This window comes from Ammospiza nelsoni, chromosome 1 (genome assembly GCF_027579445.1).
Source record: "Ammospiza nelsoni isolate bAmmNel1 chromosome 1, bAmmNel1.pri, whole genome shotgun sequence".
Classification (NCBI taxonomy): domain Eukaryota; kingdom Metazoa; phylum Chordata; class Aves; order Passeriformes; family Passerellidae; genus Ammospiza; species Ammospiza nelsoni.
The window spans coordinates 59646870-59665753 of record NC_080633.1 but is presented as its reverse complement, the minus strand read 5'-3'; the positions used below and the strand labels follow the sequence as shown (position 1 = coordinate 59665753).

The 18884-nt window shown below is 42.0% G+C and overlaps 2 protein-coding genes across 2 annotated transcripts; both read left to right on the top strand.

Moving 5' to 3' along the window:
* Window positions 1-760: 760 nt before the first annotated feature.
* On the top strand, window positions 761-8335 carry LOC132076418 (probable 2-ketogluconate reductase). The gene is made up of 6 exons (XM_059477485.1): window positions 761-970; window positions 3862-4246; window positions 5485-5656; window positions 6478-6656; window positions 7407-7503; window positions 7887-8335. The coding sequence occupies exons 2-6, from the start codon at window positions 3865-3867 to the stop codon at window positions 8041-8043; spliced, it is 987 nt and encodes a 328-aa protein (XP_059333468.1). The 5' UTR covers window positions 761-970; window positions 3862-3864; the 3' UTR covers window positions 8044-8335.
* Window positions 8336-10614: 2279 nt separating this feature from the next.
* LOC132073184 (probable 2-ketogluconate reductase) lies at window positions 10615-18539 on the top strand. Its single transcript, XM_059472014.1, has 6 exons — window positions 10615-10752; window positions 10967-11351; window positions 12773-12944; window positions 14965-15143; window positions 15336-15432; window positions 16265-18539. The coding sequence occupies exons 2-6, from the start codon at window positions 10970-10972 to the stop codon at window positions 16419-16421; spliced, it is 987 nt and encodes a 328-aa protein (XP_059327997.1). The 5' UTR covers window positions 10615-10752; window positions 10967-10969; the 3' UTR covers window positions 16422-18539.
* The last annotated feature ends 345 nt before the right edge of the window (window positions 18540-18884 follow it).

Genomic DNA, 18884 nt, shown 5'->3' with positions numbered 1-18884 from the left:
GGCTGGGTCCAGGTGCTCTTTAAGGTTCCTTCCAGCCCAGCAATTCAGTGGTTCTGTGCTCTGGCATCTCCTGGCTGTGGGAGGTTTTCTCAGTGTATTCACCCACAGCAATGACGATTTTCATGCCCAGCACACTCCCAGACCCGCGCTGGGGTTCCGTGGGGGCTCCCATGGCTACGGTGTTCCAAGTGCCGTACGGGAGCACTCTGGGCAAACGCTCCAGTGGAAGTGGTCAGCAGCAAAACCAGCACATTTCAGCATTGGCTTCCAGAATCGAGCTGGCCATTGGCATAGGCCATCCCAGACAATCTGTTTCCTTAATTCCACAGCAGACACTCATTTGAAAGGTTAGCTTGCAGCAGGCAGGGACAAAAGCATAGTCTCCACTATAAAAAATCCCCACAAACTGCAGCCAGGGCCGTGGGGAACAATTTCAATTGGTGGCAAATAACTTTGCCCCATACTTGCTGAGCTCTCCAAAAGCTATCCCAGTCCTCGTCTTGCTTTATCACCTTTTTAGGACGTCCGGGGAGGGGAGAAGGACCGGGAGAGGGCGGGGAGAAGGAGAGGGAGAGGGCGGGGAGAAGGAGAGGGAGAGGGCGAGGGCGGGGAGAAGGAGAGGCAGAGGGCGGGGAGAAGGAGAGGCAGAGGGCGGGGAGAAGGAGAGGCAGAGGGCGGGGAGAAGGAGAGGCAGAGGGCGGGGAGAAGGAGAGGCAGAGGGCGGGGAGAAGGAGAGGCAGCCCGGTCCGGCTGCCGACAGGGGCGGAGGCAGCGGGGGCGGTGATCCCCGTCCGGAGCTTCCCTGGAAATCGCAGCCCCGGGGCCCGCGGTGCCCGGGAAGGGTTAAGGAAGCGGGGCTGGGCAGAAGCGGGTGTGCCCGGCCCCGAGCAGGAGCCGTGAGCTCCCGGCTCTCCCAGCTGCCGCGGGATCCAGCTGTGGAAGGCGCGTCGCCGGAAAGAAACCAGCCCTGGTCAGTGCTTTGTGGTTGTAATTAGGTGTAATTAGTCTTCTTCTTTAGAGAAGTTAGTCGGAGGAATTGATCCTGGATAATGCAGGCTGCTAATTTTTAATTGAAAACTGGGCTAGGAAAAATTACATCGTTTATTTTGCTATGATTTGTTTAAGTCCAAGGTGATACAGCAGTGCCAGTCAGCAAATCTGCGAGTGAGTGAAACTCCGCTGGAGGAGTGAGTCAAGCTCCACAGATGAAATAAGGTCAATTTCAGTTAGCGCTGAAGTTAATACTTAAACGTATTTGCCCCTTTGTCTCAATCTAAGTCGTATTTTCAAAGTTTTCTCTGCAATGGCAGGACCAGAACTTAGTACAGTTACCTTATATTAATGATTTACTACGATTATGACTGTTTACCTACATGGAAGCATATAGTCTTATGTAAATACAAAAGGAGAAGAGACAACTTTAAAAAAAAGGAACTTGTTGATAATGCAGATGGAACTAGTCCAAAACCAAAATTGTCATATCCTTGGCAGGTGTTACATTTAGCACACTGGACAAGACATCTGATAACTGAATAATTATGTTCAGGAGCAAAGCATTGAGTCTGTCAACACTGATTCCCTTGATGTTTGGCCAGTCAAATTTGGCTTACAAATTTTTTCATCCAGTTACTGCTTCTCATGGACTTTGCTGTCACAGAAGTGTAATTTACAAACAGAGATACAGGATGCACCAACTTAGTGCTGGAAGACAAGCAATAGACACTGGGACCAAGCCTGGTATCTGGAGAGCCCCCTTCCTTCTGTGAGGTTCCTTTAAGTGTTTTTAGTTTCCTGCTATCAGTGTGATTTTTTAAGATTGTACCTGGGGCGAGCAGAACACCAGTTGTTGGGCCAGTGCTGCAGGTGGTGAATGGGTCACACGTGTATCAAACACAGCTGGAATGGAATGTGGCCGGCTCAGTGGCTCAGTATGCCCACACTCGTTGAGAGATCCATCAACATGCCACTAGCCTGCTTCTAGTGCACAGGTTTGTTTATAACTAGACCTTCCTCATGGGTCACCTTTCTGCTTCTGAAGTGTAGGAAGTGCTTCCAAAGTGAAAGCAAGTCTGGCTCTGCCCATCATGTGTGGTGTATTGTAATAGGGCAGGAGTTGGTGATGAAAGCAAATGGAGTAATACGGTGCTGCCTCACTGGCATCTACCAGTCACTTGATCATGTCTGGTGCCCAGTTTTCCCTGCTTAACAGCAAAAGTTTAGCTGCCCTCCAGGTTTACCAGATTCTGATAATTCATGAAGCTGGACAATGCCATCACAATATGACATCTACTCCTGTTTTATTCTATGCATCATTCATTCTGCAACACAAATCTAGTTTATCCTAGTAATGTTGTGTGATACTCTTTAAGAAATGCAGACTACACTTGGGGAAATTTGCACAGTTTTGACATCTACATGTGGCTGACAACTTCAGCTGGCAAAAAAAAAAAAAGATGAGATATATATAAAAACATGGTCTAGCTTTGCAATTTGGCTGCACTGTTCACCTCATTGCTTTGTTTGCAGCAGTTGAGAACCAGATAGTATTATCAGAGACATTGTGGTGAACTGCAGACCTGTCCTAGCATGGAGGCCCCTTCAAGCCCATGTCCAGCAGCAGACTGAAACTGCAGCAGAAATGCACATCAAGGCCAGGATAAAAGAGCGGTACTGGTGCCAAGATTGTAACCATTTAATAGATGTGGTTGGGATAAGTCTGAGTTTGCTCAGGACAAGGGTAAACATGGCTGACAAAAACTTCCAACTTACATTGACATCTTTTTGTCACAGGTTTGAGTTCTGATTACTCACAGAAGGCTTTTGTGAGAGGAGTGAAGCAGCAGGACACAGCTGGCCAGCATTGTGTGCCCAGAATAAATCAGCATACTGTTGTGGAAAATTGTTCTGATTCAGGTAGCAAAAGATCAGGTTTCTTGGATACAAGCCTAGGAGATAGAATGGGATGGAGATCAAAAGTCAGTAGAGCACAGCAAAAAGAATTGTAGGAAATTAGGCACAGCTATTGTTAAGATATGCAGGAAATCTTCAACTACCACTTTTGCCAATAGGAGCTCTAATTAGGTGTTTGGTTGTATGTGGAGCCCCTATCTTATTACAGAGTGCATTTGCTGGAGTGCTGTAGAGAGGACTGGGCTCAAAACTCTCAGGGCAGAGGAAAGTTCTAGCATGAAGGACTGTGTTATCAGTGGTATCTCCTCTAGTGCTCTTCCTCACTGGTTCAGCATGTAGGTGTGCTAAATTTTGCATGAGGTAAGTTCAGGTACAGATCTGAATATTTAAAACACTGAAGGCAAACAGTCTAACAGCTATCCAAGGGTGGCCCTTCATTGTGCAAATTTGTTAGACATAAACCATCCTTGACAGATGTCAGAACCATCTGGGCCTCAGTGCCATCCTACATTGCCTCTGGCTTCACCAACCATAACCAACAGGCAAGAAACTTTGATTAAATTTCTAGCAGCCTCTGTTTCATAGCACTGCTTATAGAAGGCATTGGTGAGTAAGCTACTGGAAAAGCTACTAGTTTTGTATTAAATCAGTATTGATTCTGGAGCAAAATGAAACTCTTTGAGAAGAACAGCTTGTAGGACTGGATTTGGATATAAGAGTGTGGATATTCCTTGGTGTTATAGTCTAAATCAGCACTTGATAAAAGTACTTGGAATTTGTCTGATGTACCACACTAGTACCAAGTGCCTGTGGATTAAAAGCACTATTGAGTTCCATCAGTTTCCTGATCTACACATGTGAGTTTAAATGATAACTTTTAAAGGAACATCATTGCTCCTTTCAGAGTGTTCTCCTAAACAAAGGAGTATTTCTTCTATTCCTCTGTTTCAGGTCATGGCAGAAGGAGAGTTGCCATCTGTTTTGATCCTGGATATAGGAGGAACTCATGGCGTGCTAGAAGACCTTGCAGCACTTTTGAAGAAACACTTTCACCTTATCACCATGAAGGAATTTCTTGGAAACAAAGAGGAAATGAGAAAAAAAATCCAATCCATTTTTGTGTTTGAGTGCAGGCCAGCTATTGACCGTGAGCTTCTAGAAAGCCTGCCTAATTTAAAGGTGATTGCAAACTCTGGGGTTGGAGTGGATCACTTAGACTTGAAAATGATCTCGAGCTTTGGTGTGAAAGTGACCAACACCCCGCACGCTGTGGCAGACCCAACAGCAGACATAGGAATGGCCTTGATGCTGGCCTCTGCCAGAAGACTAGTGGAAGGTAGTGTTTTAAATTTTCTTGGTCCTAGCTACTTCTTTGGCACACCTCGCTTTTGCTGTGAGAGAGATGATCTTTCTGAATCAATGTTTGGGATGCTTTTACAGGGAAAAATTTTCAGAGGCCTTAACTTTCAGAGGCATCTACTTCTCCTATGTCTTACTTCTTTTTAGGGCAACAGTGACAAGAGTAAGGCTTTTGTCTAAATTTTGCGCTTAAAAGTCTTGTGATATCCTGTTTGGAATAATGTCTGGGGCTTCATTCTTCTCTGGCTGTTCACTGAGTGGGTTGTTTACAGCTGTGAAAACTGAATACAGAGTGCATCCAAACTGAATGCCATCACTTTCCATTTCCCCTTGAAAGAAGCATTAGGAGCTGCAGGAAGATACAGAGCATTAGTGGCCACATCTCCAACTCCAGAGCAGTAATTAGTATAAATTTTTCTTTTTCCTACCTCTGTGATCAGTTTGTCTAAACCAGTGGGTTGTATTTCCTGAAGAGCATCAGCATTATTTTTGAAATAGATGATAATCCTTTTGACAAAGCTGTTATAAGTTGTGCCAGCAGCATTAGTCTGTGTCCCTAAAAGCAGGTTGTTTCCCCGCTCCCTTGCTGAGCAATGCTTTTCTGAGGAAGAAAGGTGTCAGTAGAGACCTTCACAAGAAGCCGCCTCCCTCTTCAGGGACTCATGGTCGTCTTGTCACTGCTGCTCCACCCTTGAGCATGAAATAACATCTCTTTCCCAGTAATGTTTTCTCACTACTGTATCTTTTTGAACCTCAAGTTCTTTGTGTAAAAGGTCACTGAGATCCCTGGCTGAGCTGGAATTTGAAACCTTCACCCTACTCAAGGAATGAGAATGGTTTGAGTTGTGATCCAGGAGACAAATGGTGAGATTTACCCCAGTTGAAAAGAAGTGAAGTCAGTGCTTGCAGGTGGTTTCAAAGAAGCTATTTTTGAACTTCCAAGAAAACACATCATCTGTGGAAAAGTTAATTCCCCAAGGAGTTACTCGTTCTAGCACAGTACCCAGCCAGGATCCCACTGTGTTACACAGTCTTCAGGCCTGGGTGCAGGAATTGGCCCTATCCAGGCCCTTATATAAACTGGTCAAAATCAACAAAAGTGTTTTGTAAGGGGTGCTGCAGAGCCCCACTGCTGTAATGGTGATGAACCTTTTCCTTCCCCCAGGCCTCCATTTATGGCTGATTTGTACCCATTCAACCTGTATTTCCACGCAGGCTGCCACATTGCCGTGTCTCCAGACACAAAGTATTTTGCTGTTGACTGGCTGGGAGTGGAAGTAACCAGAGCGACACTTGGGATCATTGGGATGGGCAGCATTGGATACAAAGTGGCTCAGAGAGCCAGAGCCTTCAACATGAGGATCCTGTACCATAACAGGAACCAGAGGTAAAGGTTTCTGCATTTCTGGTTTCTGCAGTTAATTGTCCATGAGGCAGTGACGGAAGCCACAGCTCTGCTCTGTCCTCAGCCTTCCTGTGCACTTGTGGCAGTTGTAAGCAGTGTGACAAGCACCATTGTGCCACCACTTCCTCACTTTGGGTCCCTCCTGCTCCCTTCAGGAAGCCGTTCCCCCTGCACTTGCCCTGTCCTGGTTAGCCACTACCAGTTTGAAACAAGGACTGTGTAAGCATTTGGGAGATGTTGTCTAAGCAAACCCGGTCTTGTGCCCTCATGGTGTTCCCTGTCCTGTCAGACTCTTCTGCAGGCTTCTGGCAGCATCCCTGTTCCTCCCAGCCAGTCTCTTCACCCTAGACAGAACTCTCATCACACTGGCACCAATGACAAAGGCCTTCATTTCTCATGGATCTCTAATTCCCTTTCTTTCATACTTCATTTCTTTTTAATCACAAGTTCTAACTGGCATGTCAGACAAGGAAAGGCTCCACAGGAATTGGCATGGACACAGGAGAGAAGAGCAGGGTCTGGCTGCATCCCCAGCCTCCTAACCTGATCTTGCCTGTGTGCTGTGCTTTCACATATACATCACTCCTCCAGTGTCCCACCACTCCTATAGCCTCTTGCTCCCTCTAGCCCACATCCTTTTCTGCATCCATTCTACCAACTGAGCCTATCAATGCCTTATCCTTTGTATTGGTCTCAAACCTCTCAGTTTCTGTGCTTTCTGGTACTCTCCTAGGGCTGGCTGTTTGTTAAACTCAGGTAGAAATAGTTGTTTCAATTTGGGGATTTGTGCATTTTTTCTTCAGAAGAAAGGAGGATGAAGAGGCTGTTGGTGCCCACTACTGTGCAAAGATGGAAGACTTGCTGCAGCAATCTGACTTTGTTATGTTGGTTGTGAACCTGACTCCTGAGACTCACAAACTGATTGGGAAAAAGGAGCTGGGGCTGATGAAACCCACAGCTACTCTTATAAACATCAGCCGAGGTAGGAGGATCTGAAATCACTCCAGATTGTGGCTCCACACTTAAGGTCATGTTTTGTCTGATTGTGTTGATATTTCCCTCTCCAACCTCAGTCTGTGACATCCCTCTGTTGTTTGAGTCATGAAGTAGCTGACAGTCTACAAATGTGTGACTTACATGGATCATATGCTATGTCTTCAAAGGCCCTGTGGAAATTAGGGATGCTCAGCAGATGGTTGGTTCTCTTTGGCCTTATTCTAGAGACAGAGGGTTTTAGTGGAAATAACTGAAAGGTTTATCATCAGTGAGGGAGAATGGGGTACAAGGGAAAATATTAAGTAACATTTGGAACAGCAATGTAGAAAGGAAGCCTCACATGGGATGACAGCTCCGTTGGCACTGAATGAGCATATGAGAGAGATTATCAGTAAACAAAGCAGAGATAAAAGAGTGGAAAATCTGCAGAGATTAAATTATTTGTCTGTAATAATACAGGAAGTGTCAAAATGAGGAAAAGACTGAAACTGGTCTCATCCCAGGAAAAATCTTATGCAGTGGACCATAATCATCTTATAATTAAAGGTTAAGAAATAAAATCTTTGATTTGTTTGGTTAATAATTATTAAAAAGGCATTCTATTTTCTATGAAGATAAAGATCCTCTAGTTTTTCTCACTTGACCCTGGCGACCTTCCCCCCCCCCCCCCCCCCCCGCAATAGGTAAAAATGTATTCATTAACTCATCAGGATATCAAGATTTAATTCCAATGCAGGTGCAGTTATTGATCAAGATGCATTGGTTGAAGCTCTCCAGAATAAGGTTATTAGGGCTGCAGCTCTGGACGTGACATACCCTGAGCCTCTGCCAAGGTAAAGAAACTTTTTTCCCAGTCTGTTAATCTGAAATGTTTTAAACAGTGTTCAAAGTGTGCTCATAATTTTGCTCTCCACGGGGAGACTCATTGTGTTAGGGCAAAACCTCAGACTGTCTTGCACAATCATAAATAAACAACAAGTTATTCCCCTTTCCCACCTCTGATGGGTCTTTGCCAGCCTGGCTCATGGGCCAGGCAATGAGCAAGATGGATGGAGAAGAAGAAGAAATGTGTAAGCAAGTATCCCCCAGCTTTGTGCTCGTTCTGTGCTTTGGTCTGAATGTGCTGTTGCTGAGGTTCAGTTCTTCACAACTAGCATGGGATAGCAGCAGAGTACGTTCCTTGTGTAACACATTCTGTTCCTTCCATTTCTTCCAGAGATCATCCCTTATTAAACCTGAGTAACGTGATCATAACCCCGCACATTGGAACCGCAACAGTCCAGGCCATCCGTATGATGGCAGAAGAAGCAATAGCAAACATGCTGGCTGTTCTCAATGACCAGCCCATTCCAAGTGAAGTGTTTCCCAAATGATGAGTGGCGGATGATGCCACTAAATTTCCTGTGTACTGGAAAGCACTATTTCTTACCACTTTTAAGCTGAATAAAAAAGTAACCTGTTCCTGCACTGCTCATCATGATGCTGCAAAACTGTCAGACTTGATCTGTTCTGTTACTTACAATTTGTGAAAAATGCCAATCACTTGTTCCAAATTTTTAAAAGTTTAGTAGTAATAAAATGGTTATAAAAATAGTAATACAAATTAGAGCAATAAGAATTTGGACAATCAGAGTTAGGACAATAAAGGACAACAAAAGCAAAGAATTATGAATGTTTGGATGCTTTCCTCTTGAAAGCATGGCTCCCTAACAAAGGATTAACCCTTAAAAGCAATAGCCTGTTGCATATTCATATGTCTCATACATGATGCATACATTCCTTTCAAATGAGAGATTTCTCTGGTTTCTGTTAACTTCCCCTCCCTTAATCCTGTTGGCACCTCAAAGACAAGAAGGAGGTAGTAGAAAGTGTGTATTTTCAGATAAGGAGGCAATAATTCTTCTCTTGGAGATTTAGGTGTCTTGTTGCTGTTATCACTCTGCGAAGAATTTCTCGAGCTAGTTAGAAAAATTATCTTATATCACATAGTTTTTATTTTAATACTATGTTATAGCCTAAAACTATATTTAACACACTACTGAAAAGGATTAATATAGTATAAATTTTTAACATAACGCATAAAATACCCATTTTAATATTTGTGAAAAGCCAATCACAAAATACACATTTTTCACACCATTAAAAAAAATAAAGTGGAACTAATAAAAGAAATTTGTTTGAAGATTTTAACTGAGCAGTAATGCATTTTGATATCTTCAGTCTATTTCGGTGAATAGCAATGTTCTGTTCCCAGTTTTTGCTGCTACATAATGATAAGCAAGTGCATCTGGCAATTTGTGTAACACTCCCCAATCTGTTGAAGATGAACGAGCATAGATTCCCTGCAGAAATTTGACTGTATCCTGAAACGCTTTTCAGCCAATATTCCAATATTCTATTTTTGTATGAAAACACTGAAGAAATGTTCTTTAAAGTGATCATAGGCCTAAGGTTTGCTAATTTAGGAAGAGCCCTACTTCATCTACATGTTAAAGCAAAGCCAATTGTTGAAAAAGTGTCTTTATTTGTTATTAAGGTATCCCTTGAAAACCAAAGTAAATTCCAAGAGATTTAGTTCCTCCATGCAGATACAAATGATGCTTTTATCTTTACTGGTCATGAGAGAAAAGCAGAATTACCATCGAAATCACATTGGTGAGGGTATAACCTAAAGCAAAATTTGTGATCAGTCCTGACTTGCAGTCCAGGGCCAAGCTTCTTCTTACATTCTTTCCTATTAGCAATCAACAAATTCAGAAAATTCAATAAAATGGTTGTCACCTTCATAAAGTCAGGAAGACTTTCCACTATTTTGCAACATGGTCAGGCTCCCTGAAGGGATAGTAAAATGAAGTTCTAGCACAGGAAGTGTAGGCAGGCCAAGAGTTAGACATTCCATTGGAAATCCTAAAATAATACTAGCAAGGCAACAGAACTGCTACAGGATTGCTACTCCAAGATCTTCAGCTCTTGAACACTCCCCACAAGCTCTTCCCAAAATTGCTATTGAAAATCAAAGGTAGCTATATATAGTCTGTCAAAAAAACCCAAAGTAACTCAATTCACAGGCCCTCTTGGGACCAAAACCAGATGGTCAGGGATTCTGAGAAAAAAAAAAAAATCAAAAAATTTAAAGTGTGTATGTCCTTATTGGAAAACATTTGCCTAAGCATATATTATTTTGTTATTTTGGTAATTTACAGTAGGCTTAGGAAAGGGCTCTTCAGTCACTGGGGTCTCTTCAGGACAGGTGGCTGCAAAAAGCATTTAAAAATTAACCTGATAACTCAAAGTTCATGATGAAGCTGTGCAATTTATTTTCATGACGTAAATTTGGCAAAACATTTTTCTAAACTACTTAGGGTACTTTGTGATTTCAGGGTAGCAAAGGAGATTTATTGCACTATGTACTGCAAGCTACTGAGGATCTGAAACTAAGTAGTTAATGGCAAGTGTTGTGTTTTGAGCATAGTAGCAGTAATATTGCTGTGGTGCATATTTTTGACTGTAATTCGGTCCTAGTAGTCAGATTTATAAACCCCCCCCTGCATTTTGTATTATTATAGCATATTTTATTACCAATGGATTGTTCCTTTCCCCCCTGTGTTGTTTTTTTGCCCTAGTTGTTGCTTTTTTTGTTGTTTTGGTCTAGTTGTCCATCTACCCACAGACCTGCCCTTTTGTTCCCTGTTCCTCCTCCCATTGAATGTCAGTTCCTCCCCTTTCTCTAGAAACTTCCCTATCAATTTTGTATCCTTCAAAACCCCATTGGTTCGTCTAAGTTGTTCTTCTTCCCTGTAATCTCCTATCAGTTTAAATATTGTTCCCCCTCCTTGTGTTCGACCAGGAGTTTCTCCCAATTGGCTAAAGATTGTATCCTCCCCTGGACCTCCCCCGTTTATAAGTTGGTGTATGGTTTTGATTTAGTGTATTTCTGTCCCTGACAGCTGTCTGGGGGTGGTTACTCTTGCTGACAGTGTTGGGAGTTGGTCGGGCAGAAGAAATCTGGCACGGCAGCATAATATGGAATCTTAGATCACAGGGACAGAACTTGTTCAGACTGATTATGTGAATACCTCTGTGTATGTATGTGGGCACCTGTGTGTCTGAGTATAAGTGGTAGCATATTTAAAAGACCTGCTTGCTTGTCTTGGTTTTCTTATCTTCCTTTGTGGTTTACAGGATCTCTTGACATAAATGTCATTAAACAGGACATGGCAGTGATTATTCTTTAAAATGTCTGGAAATAATAATATGTGTTTCTTCTGGGACTTTGTGTCTTTCTTCTTTGTGCAGATCATGGAAGAAGGAGAACTACCTTGGCTTTTGGTAAATGAAGTTGGTGGCATACGTGGGATATTGCATAGCCATGTGCCATTCCTGAAGAAACATTTCCACCTCATCACCATGAAGGAATTTCTTGAAAACAGAAAGGATGTAGGCAAAAAGGTCCAAGCAATCTATTTGTGGTGGCACAAACCGGTCATTGACAAAGAGCTCCTCCAGAGCCTGCCAAACTTAAAAGTGATTGCAAATTCAGGGGTGGGGATGGATCACTTGGATCTGAAGCTTATAGCTAGCTTTTGTGTGAAGATGGCTAATGCTCCACGTGCTGTTTCCAGCACCACAGCAGATACTGGGATGGCTTTGCTGCTAGCCTCTGCTAGAAGACTTGTGGAAGGTAACATCTTAATTCTTTTGTGGCTTGTAAAAATAACACAAGATTCGCCTGCTATTAATATGACTTTTCTTACGGTTACCTGTGGTGTACACGGTTTTACATGAAATGTGAAAATGTAAGTATGTTGGCTTGGCAAACAGAATAATCAGTATTTTAATATATTTTATGTATAATAGGTATACTTAAATTACTACATTTGGCATACATAGCATTTATTTTCAAGCAGATATAAATAAAACATGATGGCATTACAGTGCTATGGCCAAAGATCAGATATCACTGAAGTCACAGCCTAGCAGAAGACCTTGGTGTGGGAGGCAGCAATGGGGTATAACAAGATTATATAGAATTGTGGGAGATCCTGAGTTGGAAGGAACCCACAGGGCTGATAGAGGCATGGGCATATTCTTGGAGACAGAAGTGTATTGGTGCAGAATTTGGGCATTTAAGGGGCATTAGGGAGTAATAATAGAGGCAGGCTACTTCAGTTTTTGTTAATAGCGTCGTTTCTAGTTTCATCAACAATTTTTTATTGCTATTTTGTCACATAGACCTACCCTTGGCTTGGTTAGAAAGCCTCTTTCTTCAGAAAAAAAATCCTTCAGATTTATCCTTTTATATTTACCTGACTTTGACTTGCCATCTGTACTACAGGATTAGTAGAAACTCAAAGGGGATTTGCATCCCTCTAAGTTGGTTTCTACCTCACAAAGGGGAGACAGTTTAAAAGAAAGATTAATTTATTGTTCCCATCTACTTGAACTATCCCTGGTGGCATTTCTGATAGTTCTGAGTTTTCTGATAGACTGAGCTTTTTCCTGAGTCATTTTTTGTATCCTTTCACAATATTCTGCTTGTGTTTTAGAAAAACTGGCAATGTCAGAAGATTGAAATATCAAAAGGCTGTCACCTTGCAAGAAGTGCTGACACTGTGTACATAACTGTATTTTATGTGTTGTAGAACTATCCAGAATTGTGCAGGTTTAATTACAGACATTACCAAGTTGTGATTTTTAAAGAAGTCTCACTTTTCTTTCCAAGGAAAGTGGCAGATGTGAAGAGGAAACCCAATATCTGATGGTGTTCTCCACGTAATATCTTCAAACTCTGCATTGTTATTGGCAATAATTATTTTGATTGCTAATGAGGAACAGGGCAATATTTTCATGAGTAGTAATAAAAATTTTGGAGGGATTATATCAAAAGGCTTTTTGTAGTATGGTGAGAATAAATTGGATTATCATCTATACATGTAGCAGGGAGTGATGATATGTTAGGGTGTTACCTAGGACATTACATTAAAAATCATGTTTGTAACCATTACAAGTATGCTATAGTAGCACAACAAGTCCAGGCTCTTTTGCCTTGTTCCTCCGTGTTGGACCCCATTAATTTCCCATATTTATGTGTTTTTCTTGCAGTCCATAACATTTCAGTTTCTCCAAGTATGGACTACTGTGAAGCTGATATTCTGGGAGTTAAAGTTGCTGGAGCTACTCTGGGGATCATTGGCATGGGCCGCATTGGGTATAAGATTGCTGTGAGAGCCAAAGCATTTGAAATGAACATTTTGTACCACAACAGGACACGGAGGTAAAGATATGTCTTGACCCTAATTGCAGCAGAAACTCTTCCAGATAGTCAGTATTTTCTTTTCAAGAAGTTATGAAGAAATATAGCAAGAAATGAGGGAATAGGGTCAAGATTAAAACAAAAGAAAAAAAAAGAATGGTTGCCTGTAAAGAGCAACAGTCCTGTAAATCAGTCCTGTAAAGAGTTACTTAGTGATTAAACATCTGGAAACTTAATTCATGTTTTGTATTAGAAATTTCAGGGTTTCTTGCAAAAAAGTGGAAATCAAGCTTATGCTTTTTTTATTCTTATCACATTGTACTGTGGTGACAACATAACTCTATTTGTTGTTCATTTTTCCCCCATATTTTGAAGTTCAGGGGGGATATTTTGGAAATAGGGGAAACTAGGAAGCATATACTTGGCAAAATATGACTGAGAGCTGTTCTTAAGAAAACCTTGTTTTTTCTCAAAGCAGTTGGAATTTTAGCCAGTATTTAAGTAGATTTCACCCTTTTTTTCTAGTTCCTCCTAGCTTATGTATTTGGGAATCTGAACCTTGTTAGACATTTAGCACAGGGGCTCTTCAATTTGAGGTGAGCAAGACCCCCATGAACAACTCAAGGCCTTTGCAATCAGGCAAGGTGCAGATAATGAGCAGAACAAATATTTACTGCTCTAAACTGTGAGCTACCCTGAGAGGACTTTACTCCTCTGTGACTGGAGGCAGAAGTTACAGTGCTTGGATGTGGCTTTCAGTGATTTTCACCATAGGCAGACTGCTGGAGGAGGGTCACTGCTTTAGCTCACTCTAGGCAAATCACAAGGGTGAATGAGGCCAGGGATTTTTAGCCATGCTTGGCATTCCTGTTTCTTCAGAAAAACAAATGAGCAAACTTACATTTAAAAGAAAGTACTCCTTAAGATATTTCAGAATTTCCTCACAGACCACAAAAAAAAAAAATTTAAAAGGCACAAATCCCTTTATTCTTTTTTTTTAATGTGTATCATCCTCAAGTCCCTCTGTTTAATAGTTTTCAGTTTTTAAAATAATATTTATGTAAGAGTGCTGTGATGAATTATTAATGCCCAGTGCAACAGAAATTAAAAGTCTAAAGTAAATTTAAAGTACATTTACACTTTCAGCTTGTGTGCTGAATCAAGGTGCCCTCTGCATGCTGCAAAACTGGCTGCAGTTCCATTCTGTTCTTTTCCCGCTTAGTCTCTGGTCGTTGGCCTGAAAAAAATAAGACAGTGAAGTGCATTTGTTAGGAGAGACATGGGTCAAAGTTAAATTGAAGTTATTTTCTTAGTGTGATCTCTATTTCTAGATTAGGGAGGAGATAACTTAAAGCCCTTCTCTTGCAACCAGAAGCAGATAATTGTACTCATGATCTCCTATCATTGCTTCTTTATTTCCCAAAGTTCAGACAGCTAAATTTACAGAGAACATAAGAAATGGCAAGTATTCTTCTGCACTGTGGAAAGTCAAAACTAAAACTCTCTCTACTCTGGTAATGTTGTCTGCTGAACACTTTACTCTATGAATGTCCTGGGGCAGCCAGGAGCCTGGCAAAGAGCTGCCTTGCTGATTTCACTCATAAAAAAATGACAGGCTTACTGGGAGTGACAATAGGATGAGGAGCACTGCCATGCCCAGAGCATGCATGGGTGAGTTCTGGTAAATACCATTCCTCTGGTTTGAGCAGTGATTGCATCCTTTGACATGCACAGGGGATCCTGGAGAATGGACTGTGTGCTGCCATTTGCTTCAGTGCTCAGCCTTAGTTCATTGCAGACTTCATAAGAAGCCCTTGGAATCCTGCACTGGAGTGGCTGTGAGGCAGGCATGCAATCTATCTTGTGCTGTAGGGCTTGAAGCTCTCCAGAAGGATCTAAACACTGAGCTGAGGGTAAATTCACCTCTGTTTGCCACCTGTTTGCTATATGGATGTGTGGATAATCAGATCCTTTGTTTGTATTCTGGTGATACCATTGAAAAATAATGTTTCCATGACTGAAATGCTTTTATCCCCACTAGGAAAGTGCAAGAGGAGCAAGCTGTTGGTGCCACTTACTGCAAAAAGATAGACAGTTTGCTCCAGCAGGCAGATTTTGTGATGCTAGTGGTGAGCCTGACACCTCAGACACACAAGCTGATCGGGAAAAGAGAACTGGAGCTGATGAAACCCACAGCTACCCTCATTAACATCAGCCGAGGTACCATCCAGATCCCTTGGCTGGCCTCACAGCGTGGTCCTGCTGTGTCCCACAGCGCCGTGCTGCATCCAGCACAGCTGGGGCACGTGGTGACGGTGATCAGGAAATTCCTCCCTCTCCCTTTCCCTTCTCTCTTTGCTCTCTGCTCTTTGCCTGCCAGGTGCACTCAGGGACACTCTCATTCCACCCCAGGTGCAGTAGTTGACCAAGAGGCGCTAGTGGCAGCTCTGCAGACCGGTGTTATCAGGGCCGCGGCTTTGGATGTCACCTCCCCAGAGCCACTGCCCAGGTTGCCATCTCTGCTTATTCTTTGGGAAGGATGGGGGAGCCCTGCTGAGGCCAGAGGCGTCCCTGCAGCAGGCAGGAAGGTGGCCCCCCTGCCCCTGGCATGAGCTGGGATAAAAGTGCCATGAATGGGAATGGGATGCAGCCCAGACACAGGGGCTGATAACAGACCAAAGGGAAGTCTGGGAGCCGGGAAACAGCAGGAGGCAGGGAAAACATTTAAACCCAGTCCTTAGAATCACCGCCTGAAGCTGCAGCAGTGCTTCACTTGCAAATTGCTTTATTAGAAAGTGCAGCTTGCCAGTTTTAATGGGTGGAAGCTGCATGAGGCCTAAGACCTGCCGCATAGGCAGGAGGTGTCCTTCTCCACAGGCTTCTTTCCACAATACAAGGCTGAAGTACTGCGAACCTCTTGGGCCTAGAGACTGCTTAGCTTCTCTAAAAAGACTGCTCTACCAGGATGGTGCCTTTTGGAATAAACTGTGCTGGCTGCATTTTGGGTTGTGAGGAATTTGGTCTTCTTGTGTCTGTGTGCAAATAACGCCATCTCAGACTATTGTGTGAGGTGAATGTGTCAGGAGGGCTTAAATCTTCTCTTCTGACATAGTTCAAATTGCTGCCTCATGGCAGAAGTGTGTTTTTGGAGAGAAGAGCTACTTATGAAGTCTTTGCTTGTCCTATTGCAGTTCAAAATTACTTCAATATAGGTGCTCAGGGCTAAGTGGGACTTGTAGAGTTGTATCAAATTAACTTTAAATACTGTGCAAAAGCTAAAGCAAGACTCCTCTTTATTTAGATGAACAACAATAGTTAACTCATTTTTTCTTTTCTTGCAGAGATCATGCATTGTTAAAATTAAAGAACGTCATTATAACACCTCACCTCGGCATTAAAACAGACAAGGCCACCTACATGATAACAGAGGAAGCAGTTGAAAACATACTAGCAGCCCTGAATGGTCTCCCCCTACCCAGTGAAGTGCTCCCTAGCTGATGTGTGAAAGGATATTGCCGGATCTTTTCATTCTTCTCTTTGTCTTTTTATTCTTATCTTTCCCCTGCACATCAGCTCTAAAGATCTTGTTAAATATAAGAATGTCCATACATCTCACTAAAGCTTCGAAGGAAGCAGTTTGCTATCCTGTCAGTTGTGTTTTTATAGTTTCTCTTGTCTAACACAGGTCCAAAAGGCAAATAAACACCCTGAGTGGCAGTGCTATGCCTTTTGTTATGTAGGATGACGTTATGAATAGTATTATTTATTCTTAAAATTTGTAGCAAAGTTGCCATTAAGTGCAGCCGGGATTTTGCCTGAAGCCTTAAGCATCTTTACAGAGCCTTTGTCTAGCAGGTATGCTGGCCAAAATACACTTTGTCCCATCACTTTTGCAGCTCCAGGAAACAAGACATTGCAGCTTTTCAGGCACAGCAAATTGGCTGTCAAGAATTTCAAGACTGCCCCAGGGGCCTCCCTGCTCTTTGAGACACAGGTGCCCAGTACACATTTCATTGTTACATGTATAACCTTGAAAAAGTAAGTTAAATTTATTCATAAATAAAAGGCTAAGCAATAAATTACAGAGCTGAAAAACAAGGTTATTGTACAATAGAAAAGAGGAAAAAAATGCCTTTTCTTAGATCAATATCCCAAAACTGCAGAAAACACACCAGTCTTTCGCACATGCAAACTTTTCTCAAGTGAAGAAGCAAACAAAATCAGATACAGTGCTTCACATCTACTTAAATAATTGTACATGCTTGGCATTTGCTTGGAGTTTTACTCCTACATCTGCAGATATTTCTTGCAGATATTAAATGCATCACTTGGTTTGGCGTTGCCTGAAGATTTCCTGCCTCAGCTTTTTTTGCCTGTAATAAAATACTGCCTTATAAAACTTAATGTAGATGTAGGAAATGTATGTCTTTTTCCAGCTTCATGCTTAAGCTATTCTGTACAACCCACCTGAGAGATGTATGCATTGCATTGTACAAAAGTCTTTTATGGTAACACAACACTTCAAAGCCTAATGCTAAGAAACAATTATTATGCAAGCACCTTGTTAACACTGCAGGCTTCAGCTCACCCTGCAGGATTACATGGATACCAACAGCAATATTTAATGATGGGGATGAAGTCCACAGACTCTGCAATACTTCTCTCTACATACCCACAGACCTCACTCATTTCAGTTCTCTGTGCTGTGCTGGTATATCAGATCCCTTTTTGTAAGAGAAAACTGGCACACAGCAATGATGTACACACAGTGAAATTCAGCTTAACACACTGCATGGAGGTCTGTAAGGTAGTCTACCAACTAAATATACTTAGAACATGATAGTGCACTGGTGCAATTGACAACTTTTTTTCACATATGATGCTAAACAGATATAATTTCTGTAGAGCTGTATCAGCTCCTGACCTATAGCTTGAAAATTGGATGTTCAAGTTGCACAAAACAGCTTTGAGAACATCCAATTCTCTCCACATCTAACCACATAAAACACTCATTTTCTTGACATTTGATACATATGACCTGGATTTTTGCTTGGAGTAACATTCCTTTGTGTGTTATTTTTTTTGGCTCCTCTGACTAATTCCTCCTTCATTTTGTTCATTCAAATTTGTGGATTTGATGTACAAAGTAAACACTACTGTGTTGCTCTCCCAAAGGTTTTTCTTTACCTTCAAGACTAAAATGTGGTAGGCCTTCTTCCTCAGACTTGTGTCTTTGAGAGGGACTTTACCAGGGTCCTTTGATCTCAGGTGAGCAGTAAGTTGAAAGCTTACTCATTACAATCTTACCACTAAAGCAGTTTGGAAACTTTTGATGTGAAAGAAGTAATGTGCAATCATGTTAAGTGTTTTTTTAAAGGAAGAAAATGCCAGCAAACTTAACTAAGAATACAGTTAATGTTCTATAACTCCTTATTACTAGTTAAGTAATCTTTGCTTCAAAGTTTAACTGTTTGAACTTGAAATTAATGTAAGCAACTGATACTCAAAAATCGTCACCAGGATAACAAGAACAATATATGGTTTTGTGTAATCAATATTGTTATCATATTTTATTTTTTTATTAGCAATTTTATAGAGGATTGGTGTTAAACTTGACTGTCTTCATGTTCAGCATATCAAAGTGTATTTGACAGAATTCAAGACACCAGCAATTTGTAATCCATTCTTTTGAAAAGCACTACAGTAGTCACGAGAGACGCAGCAGCCCCTATGGCTGGTTATTCCGTAGTGTGAAAGGAGAAAGATCCCTGGATGCCCATAGCAGTGGTGTGTCCTGGCTCCTGAGCTGCTGTGACCCCAGAAACCAGGCATGCACACACCTGCACAGCCAGGGGAATCACTTCAGCACAGCCTCTGTGAACTGAGAACTGAAGCTGTACTTCCCAGTGCCCATCACTGGCTATGGAGATCGAGGGAGCAGGTTCTTCCCCTCTATTCTGC

Bases quoted from the DNA above. Each gene is read 5' to 3' on its own strand.
- LOC132076418 (XM_059477485.1), top strand. From the start codon at position 3,865: ATGGCAGAAGGAGAGTTGCCATCTGTTTTGATCCTGGATATAGGAGGA. The intron at 6,657-7,406 runs GTAGGAGGATCT...ATTCCAATGCAG, and splicing joins TCTTATAAACATCAGCCGAG to GTGCAGTTATTGATCAAGAT. The intron at 7,504-7,886 runs GTAAAGAAACTT...CATTTCTTCCAG, and splicing joins TACCCTGAGCCTCTGCCAAG to AGATCATCCCTTATTAAACC.
- LOC132073184 (XM_059472014.1), top strand. From the start codon at position 10,970: ATGGAAGAAGGAGAACTACCTTGGCTTTTGGTAAATGAAGTTGGTGGC. The intron at 15,144-15,335 runs GTACCATCCAGA...ATTCCACCCCAG, and splicing joins CCTCATTAACATCAGCCGAG to GTGCAGTAGTTGACCAAGAG. The intron at 15,433-16,264 runs GTTGCCATCTCT...CTTTTCTTGCAG, and splicing joins TCCCCAGAGCCACTGCCCAG to AGATCATGCATTGTTAAAAT.